The 8,800-nt window shown below is 37.2% G+C and overlaps 1 protein-coding gene across 4 annotated transcripts; it reads left to right on the top strand.

Annotated features, from left to right (window-relative positions):
- The first annotated feature begins 711 nt into the window (after nt 1-711).
- Nucleotides 712-8,743, top strand: LOC116844259 (exportin-1). Of its 4 annotated transcripts, none has more exons than XM_032815549.1 (14): nt 712-905; nt 2,404-2,639; nt 2,779-2,973; nt 3,059-3,409; nt 3,517-4,230; nt 5,036-5,270; nt 5,356-5,519; nt 5,705-5,839; nt 5,930-6,073; nt 6,148-6,294; nt 6,378-6,626; nt 6,711-6,963; nt 7,294-7,544; nt 7,666-8,743. In XM_032815549.1, exons 2-14 carry the CDS (start codon nt 2,442-2,444, stop codon nt 7,810-7,812), a joined length of 3,183 nt encoding a protein of 1,060 aa, XP_032671440.1. In that variant the 5' UTR covers nt 712-905; nt 2,404-2,441; the 3' UTR covers nt 7,813-8,743. The 4 variants fall into 4 exon arrangements, with proteins under 4 accessions (XP_032671440.1, XP_032671438.1, XP_032671439.1 ...); XM_032815547.1 differs by having other exon boundaries at nt 712-1,017; XM_032815548.1 differs by having other exon boundaries at nt 712-1,064.
- The last annotated feature ends 57 nt before the right edge of the window (nt 8,744-8,800 follow it).

Here is an 8,800-nt window from a genome sequence, read left to right as displayed (position 1 = left end):
TACGGAATTGCAAAAACTCCCTAATATGGGCCTTAATATCCGATATGTAACATCGACATCCAATAGAAGAATTTGTTTTTTGGAAACAAAAATGTTGTTTGTTAGTAATCCTAAAAAGCAAATTCTCTTATTGGATATCAATTTATCGTACTTCGAATGTTACGTGCAGTGTAAATTCTCCATTGAACTTTATTTAGTTCCAAAACATTCGCTAGGAGCCGCCATTGTCTTCATTGTAAAATAGAGGTCGTAGTATGACTCAACGGCAAGTATTAATTACATTTTTATTTCCTAATAATACAACTCAAAGGAGAGGTAGACGAACTTTTTGTTTTGAGATAATATGGTGAGATAAAAGATCTTTCTCCTTTCAAATAGTACAAATTTTTCTTCCTATATCAGATCTGTACACGCTATTAAATATATTATTAATAACAATTTATTGAATATACGATATAGTTACGAAAAAGTTGAAGTAAATCGATAACTTCCGTTGTCTCTAAGAACATGTCAATGGACACGATTAACTTGTATTACTTGCACTTATCGCATGATAATCTAGCCTTGTTTATAGAGAAACAAATTCTCAAATTAAAACTAAGCGCGCGTGTTACACATGACGTCAGCGACGCTAGTCCCAACGTCACCGGAAAGAGCCGTTTAACGTGACGTCTATTGGTCAGGGTTTGGTCCGGAGGGCCAATCGTGATCACAGTTTATCCGCAATGGTCGCGTATACTTTCCGGCCATCTTGTTATTATTTTCGAAAATCTCGAGGTTGGATTTTCGGGAAGACGCAGTAGGTGCGAACGCCTTTCGCGCTTGTTTCCGATCGGTCCTCGACGAGAGAAAGACGCGGCTCGTATGAGGTTAAGGGCACGAGGTTACGACGAAGAACGGCCTCGGTGGGTATCTCGCACGACTTCGCGGAGTCAGTCTTCTCTCCTGGCTGGTGACCGTCGCAAAAGTAGCGAAGACAGAAAAGGGAGAGACGAGAGAGAACGTGCCGAAGATAGAGTAAGAGAGAACAAGAAAGGAGAGAACGAGTAAGAGAGGATGAGTGAGTGAGTAGGGAGTGAGGGAGGGAGAGAGAGAGAGAGAGAAAGGAAGGAAGAAAGAAAGAGAGAGAGCGAGCGAGCGAGAGAGGGAGGATGCGAGAGCGCGCGCGAGAGAGCGACATAGTGTGGAATGACGAGTGTGTGTGAAACGAGGAACGAAATTGGTCGCGCGCGGGAATCGGCAGTTGTGTGTTTGACCCTTTTATGCTTGTGATTTGCATCGACACATCGTGGTCGTCGGTGCGGAACGTGTGCTTTTTTCATTTCCGAGCGGAGAGTACGTGTATAAGAGTGGATGCGGTAAGTTGGCGCGTCGTTCTCGCGGCACTTTGCCTGCTTCGCCGTTCAACGACGCAACGGACAAACTCGCTGCGGGGACGCCAAAATGCCAAAGCGAGACGGCATCGTGCACCTCCCGTAGACGCGCCGTCGTGCCCCACGTGCTCTCCGACAAACACCGCCGTCGGGAATACGTTGTTTACGTCAATGTGCGACAATTGTGCTCGCGATTATTCACATAACCTTGCTTTCGATTGTCAAATGTAGGTTAGGTCGGGCAGTCGCGGTACGGTGACCTTTTCTTCGCGGCACGTTGCAACTGAGCCCTTTCTCACTCGGCTTGAATCACCCCGATGTTCAGTGTTCGTGCGCCGTCACAGTTTTCTCGATTTCCGACCTCATGTGCGAACGGATCCGCGACAAACACGACGTGCCATGCCATGCCACTTTTGTTACACTTATTGCTTCACATTATTGTTTCCAAATTCCTATTCCCAAATTTGTCATAGCTTTAACGAATTCGATATTATCGCACGTACTCAACGCTATTTTTTGCACGCTGAGTTGCTAATTAAGAGCTATAGTGATTTGAGAGAAAACTAGTAGCAAAATTAGCACTTATGTGTAGATATTCCCCGTTTCGTGACTCTTTCGCTTTTATCTTGCAATTAAAAGTTTTAGGCTCCATATTATATACAACAGAAAACAATATTAAATGAACGTGTCCAGTTTAGTGCCAATTTTGATATAATTAAGTGCATTAATGCTAATCAGTGTATTCACATTTATAAAAGGATCACATAATGTATAGTTCATTGTTTTTCACTACTTTGCATTAAATGAAACAGTTAAACTGTATTGATAATTGCGTAAGTGAGAAGGCATATTTTTTTTATTCTTTCTCAGATTCCTGGTTTTATTTCTTACATGGTAATTTTGTTACCAAATGTAAGCGTAGATAGAGACGGTATTAATGCACTGGATTGTACAGATCTTATGTATTGCACATTTGATAAACACTTGAACTTGTTCTAAAATAACATGTTCTATATTTTCTTTCATGCAGAGAATAAAACGTACGGAAGGACTTAGTTACTACACATAATGGCAACTTTGGCTGAACAAGCCTCTAAATTACTGGACTTTAATCAGAAATTGGATATAACATTACTCGACAATATAGTAGGATGTATGTATACTGGGATAGGTGAACAACAGAAAATCGCTCAGGATGTACTAACGACACTTAAGGAACATCCAAACGCTTGGACACGCGTAGACACTATTCTAGAATTTTCACAGGTAAATGTTGCAAAGTCACTTGTCTTTATTATCTTCTTATTTTATATATAGAATTGTATTTTTGATTTTCCTCTTTATTATCGATCACATACATATGTGTATTTGCAAATAACTTATTTGATGCGTTATTGTGCTGCAGAACCAGCAAACAAAATATTATGGTTTGCAAATATTGGAGCAAGTTATAAAAACACGATGGAAAGTATTACCAAGAAATCAATGCGAGGGTATAAAAAAGTACATCGTAGGCCTTATCATAAAAACAAGCAGTGATCCTGAAACAATGGAAGCTTCTAAAGTTTACTTAAATAAACTCAACATGATTCTCGTGCAGGTGAGCAATTTGAAAGAGATGACCTGTGATTTGTCTTCAGATATCGATTATTACATACATTAATTACTAATGTTTCTCTGTAAAGGTGCTGAAGCGTGAGTGGCCAAAAAATTGGGAATCTTTTATCGGTGACATTGTCGGAGCAAGTAAAACGAACGAGAGTCTCTGTCAAAATAACATGGCCATATTGAAACTTCTATCAGAGGAAGTATTTGATTTTTCCAGTGGCCAAATGACCCAGACAAAGGCAAAGCACTTAAAGGATACGATGTGCAGTGAATTTTCACATGTATTTCAGCTTTGCCAATTTGTAATGGATAATTCACAAAATGTTCCGTTAGTAGCTGTCACATTAGAGACACTACTAAGGTTTTTAAACTGGATACCTCTTGGATATATTTTTGAAACGAAATTAATAACTACTTTAATATTCAAGGTAAATTATGTTTTGCGCACGATGTTGTTTCTTTTTATTTTCTTTATCAAATGTAAATTATTTGTATTCCGCTTTTATTCCTCTAAAACGATTTTTCTCTTTTACAGTTTTTGAATGTACCAATATTTCGGAATGTTACTCTAAAGTGTCTCACTGAAGTTGCGGCCGTCTCCTCCGGAGCGACTTACGATGATATGTTTGTCGTATTATTTATCAATACGATGCAACAGCTGGAATTGATGCTTCCGCTGGAAACTAATATACGCGAGGCATACGGAGCTGGTCAAGACCAAGAGCAGAATTTTATTCAGAATTTAGCCATGTTTCTCTGCACTTTTCTCAAAGACCACGCCGAGTTGATAGAAAAGAAGCAATTGAATGAAACACTATTAAAGGCATTACACTATCTCGTTCTTATCTCTGAAGTAGAAGAAGTTGAGATATTTAAGATTTGTTTGGAATATTGGAATGGATTAGCCGCTGACTTGTACAAAGAAAATCCTTTTGTGGCGCCAATTTTTGTGACAAAGATGAACCTCGGCACTCGTAGATTATTCTACTGCCCAGTTTTGACAAAAGTGCGTTATATTATGATTAGTAGGATGGCAAAACCTGAGGAAGTGCTCGTTGTAGAAAATGAAAACGGAGAGGTTGTCAGAGAATTCATGAAGGATACGGATTCTATAAACCTCTATAAGAATATGCGGGAAACTCTTGTGTACCTCACTCATCTTGATTGCATGGATACAGAGAGAGTAATGACAGAGAAATTGCAGAACCAAGTCAATGGTACAGAATGGTCCTGGAAGAATCTTAATACGGTAATTATTCATCTTAAAACATGCCTCTGATAAAATGCACAAGGTTTGCACACACATGTGCAGATAGAACTCGCAAAATTAATAAAAAAATCCTGTAACGTTTTGCAAACCATGATTATTTTTGAAATAATGATAGAAAATTGTTGAAGTGCGTTTCATTGTGTCATCTGTATTCACTCGCGCAATTTCCCATTACTAATATTTCAAACAATACGATCAGCACCGCGGTCGTTTACAAAATGGTAAGGGACTTTTTCGTTCAATTTGATAAGTTTTATCTGCACACGAACGGACGTACAAGCAGGGATGCCGATTCAGTTACATTTGCAGCACGCTGACAGCGCGTAGAGGGGATGGCTTCCATATATGCGTGCCCTGTTCATGTGCGTTTCTCACTTCAGCCACACTTCAGCTGAAGTGAGAAACGCACATGAACAGGGCACGCATATATGGAAGCCATCCCCTCTACGCGCTGTCAGCGTGCTGCAAATGTAACTGAATCGGCATTCCTGGATATACATTTATGCAGGGAGTCTTACGCAACTCGTACGTAGGGATGCCGATTCAGTTACATTTGCAGCACGCTGACAGCGCGTAGAGGGGATGGCTCTTATGTATGCGTGCTCTGTTCGTGTGCGTCTCTCGCTTCAGCCACACTTCAGCCGAAGTGAGAAGCGCACACGGACAGGACACGCATACCTGGGAGCCATCCTCTCTACGCGCTGTTAGCGTGCTGCAAATGTAACTGAATCGGCATCCCTGACTGTGTAGTATTTACATTTATCTCTTGTCCAATTATTTTTAGTTGTGCTGGGCGATAGGAAGTATTTCCGGCGCTATGCACGAAGAAGACGAGAAACGCTTCTTAGTAACGGTGATCAAGGATTTGCTTGGTTTGTGTGAACAAAAGAAGGGAAAAGACAACAAAGCTATAATTGCCAGCAATATCATGTATGTTGTTGGTCAATACCCGCGGTTTCTCCGAGCCCATTGGAAATTTTTAAAGACTGTTGTAAATAAACTGTTCGAGTTTATGCATGGTGGGTAAACATTTTTTATGTTACATGAAAACTTTTCACTGTATGATATTATTTAAATGTATATAAATATTGGTCTGCTTTGCAGAAACGCACGATGGAGTGCAAGATATGGCCTGCGACACTTTTATCAAAATAGCATTGAAGTGCAGACGTCACTTTGTTACTGTACAAGTTGGAGAATCGATGCCGTTTATTGACGAAATTCTTTCTACAATTAGCGCTATCATATGCGATCTTCAAACACAACAGGTAAAATGGTTTAGTTACTTGGTATTTTCAGTTAGTTGAGCGATTCAAGTAGTAAATATATTCGATTGTACCATTTATTCACATCTTTATCTAGGAAAGGGGTGGGGAGAGAATCCTGTAATATTTATATTATATATTTAATTATATGACATCACATATATATATATATATATATTCTGCAATAGGTACATACGTTTTACGAAGCGGTTGGTTATATGATAAGTGCACAACCTGACGCTGTAGTGCAAGAACAGCTGATTGAAAAGTACATGCTTCTTCCTAATCAAGTTTGGGATGATATTATAAGCCAGGCGTCTAAAGTACGTAATAATACACTTCTTTAAATCTTAAAAAAAAAATGCTTTGTACTGTATATTTATTAAGAGAAAAAACATGTTTTTTTTTGCTAGAACGTGGATGTTTTAAAGGACCAAGAAGCAGTGAAACAACTCGCCAGCATTTTGAAAACAAACGTTAGAGCTTGCAAAGCTCTTGGACACCCATACGTGATACAGTTAGGAAAAATATACTTAGATATGTTGAATGTTTATAAGGTATGTGTGTCTATTTGTGTGCCAAATTTTTGGAGATAATGATTGATATAATATGTGAGTTTTTATATGTTTAGGTTATGAGTGAAAATATAAGTGCTGCGATATCTGTAAATGGTGAGATAGTAATGAAGCAACCTTTAATCAAGAGTATGCGAGTAGTAAAAAAGGAAACTTTGAAATTAATTTCTGATTGGGTGAACAAAACGAGTGACCATCAAATGGTAAATTTTTTGCTCTCAAATTCACATATTTGTTTTACTCTATATCAATATAGGATATATTAACTGAAGTTTCTTTTGATCAGGTACTCGAAAACTTTATACCGCCATTATTGGATGCTGTCTTGCTAGATTATCAAAAGACAAATGTTCATTGTGCTAGAGAGCCAGAAGTGCTTAGTGCTATGGCCACTATAGTAAACAAACTAGAAGCTCATATCACTAGCGAAGTGCCGAAAATATTTGATGCAGTATTTGAATGTACTTTGGAAATGATCAACAAGGATTTTGAAGAATTTCCAGAACACAGAACAAATTTCTTTCTTCTCCTGCAGGTAATGATATGCCTTCTAATTACATTTTCATGTAAGTAAAGATTGAATATTTATGTATTTCACGTTCTCTGTCTTTCAATTTAGGCGGTAAACATTCATTGTTTTCCGGCATTCCTGTCAATACCACCAGCCCAATTTAAATTGGTTCTTGATTCAATTATCTGGGCCTTTAAGCACACAATGAGGAATGTGGCAGATACTGGATTACAGATTCTCTATCAGCTCTTACTGAACATTGAACAACATGAACAAGCGGGTCAAAGTTTTTACCAGACGTACTTTACAGATATTCTACAACATATATTCAGTGTTGTCACGGATACATCACACACAGCAGGTAAAATAATTGAAATAATTGCGTAATCGCGTTATTAATTAACTTCAGAGTTGGAGATTCTTAAAATTTTATTTCGAATAACAAAATTGCAAGTAACGAACTAAACAAATATATCTATAAATGATGAATAGATATGTGTATTTGTTACGAACATTTTTTCCTACATGTACATCAAAATTTATTGAAATCAAATCTTGTATTTCTTATTGGAGTAAAAATCAAATATATATTTCAGAATTTTATTTTAATGAAGATATATTTAAAAAATGTTCGTCTTTAACTGACTTGTATTAATGCATTGCTATTTTATAATTTTTTTTTTTAATGCAGGCCTTACGATGCACGCTACAATTCTCGCTTATATGTTTACATTGATTGAACGTGGAAAAATTCAGGTGCCGCTCGGTCCTGTACCTGATAATACTTTATATATACAAGAATTTGTTGCAAGATTGCTTAGAGCAGCCTTTCCGCATTTAACTGATAATCAGATTAAGATAACTGTGCAAGGTTTATTTCATCTTAATCAAGATATCACAGCGTTCAAAGAACACCTCAGAGATTTCCTCGTGCAAATTAGAGTAAGTAATATTCAACATTTTTGAACTTGTACGTTCGTTTGACAAAAAATCGGTGTATTCATAGTATTAAAATAAGTTAATGCAAGAAATATATAATTCGATAAAACTTTTCTATCTACAGGAGTATACAGGCGAAGACGACTCAGAACTTTACTTGGAGGAACGGGAAACGGCTCTACGGCTAGCACAAGAAGAAAAAAGACGACAGCAAATGGCTGTACCGGGTATTCTTAATCCTCACGAAATACCAGAAGAGATGCAGGACTGAAGTATCAGTAGTCCTTGGCTATTGTTTTCTGCACATCCGAATAAGAAACACTGTTAAGGGAATTACTGTATCCTTTGAGCCGTAATTATCCCTGCGACATCATCGTCATCATACACCATCGGAACGGATAAATATGAATTATTTACTAAAACCGAATCTGCAAAACTACACCCTTGTCAAGGAGGTAAGCCTGAAACGTGGTGACTATTTGTTTGTCTGTTATAGGATTTTAAAGAAATTCGAGTTTCTGTTATGGATAATGGGACAATTGCCTGCTAGCGATGCTATTTCATGTAACGCAATAAAAAGAATTACTTCTCAGAGAAAGTCGATTGTCTAGGAGCGTATGTAGGATAAAACCTTACAGAGTCTATCAATTCCCATTACTCAGAATTGCAAAAATAACGGAAATGGCAGAAATAATGTGTTATTTCTTCCTCATTCTTCAGAATGATTGTCGAGTAATTTGATATATATATTTCTGTATAAGAAATTTCCACGAGACATGATAATACTATATTAAGTTTCGTTTGGCATTTCTATGCGAGTTAAGAAAACGCTGTAATCCACAGAATTTTTGTGCACATTCTTGGCCATTAAATTTACAGTCGGATCGATACGAATATGTATGTATGTATGTAAGCTTACTTGTGATAGCTTATACTAATGTATTGATACATGAATTTGTTATAATATAAATAATACAAAGAAACTTTCTTCCTGTTCCATATTTTTTATTCGGTAAAGTGATATATTCTTCATTCATACAATTGAAGATGTATCAATGTTCAGCAAATGATGCCAATATAAATAATTTTTATTCCCGACAAATAATTAATAATTGGAGGAATGTTGTTTACAGTGAAATAAGAAATACGCGCGTGGGTGGTATAACTTGGACGAATGCAAAAATATATAGTATATCTAACAATTATCTGAGTAATTTAAAATGTAAAAAGGTACACAGCAGCGACTACCACTATATATA

The sequence above is a fragment of the Odontomachus brunneus genome, unplaced genomic scaffold (assembly GCF_010583005.1).
Source record: "Odontomachus brunneus isolate Ranch 3 - 2012 unplaced genomic scaffold, Obru_v1 Obru_scaffold_040, whole genome shotgun sequence".
NCBI lineage: Eukaryota > Metazoa > Arthropoda > Insecta > Hymenoptera > Formicidae > Odontomachus > Odontomachus brunneus.
The sequence above is the reverse complement of the archived record's forward strand: the minus strand, read 5'-3'. Positions and strand labels throughout refer to the sequence as shown.

Bases quoted from the DNA above. Each gene is read 5' to 3' on its own strand.
- LOC116844259 (XM_032815549.1), top strand. From the start codon at position 2,442: ATGGCAACTTTGGCTGAACAAGCCTCTAAATTACTGGACTTTAATCAG. The intron at 6,074-6,147 runs GTATGTGTGTCT...TTATATGTTTAG, and splicing joins ATATGTTGAATGTTTATAAG to GTTATGAGTGAAAATATAAG. The intron at 6,964-7,293 runs GTAAAATAATTG...TTTTTAATGCAG, and splicing joins GGATACATCACACACAGCAG to GCCTTACGATGCACGCTACA.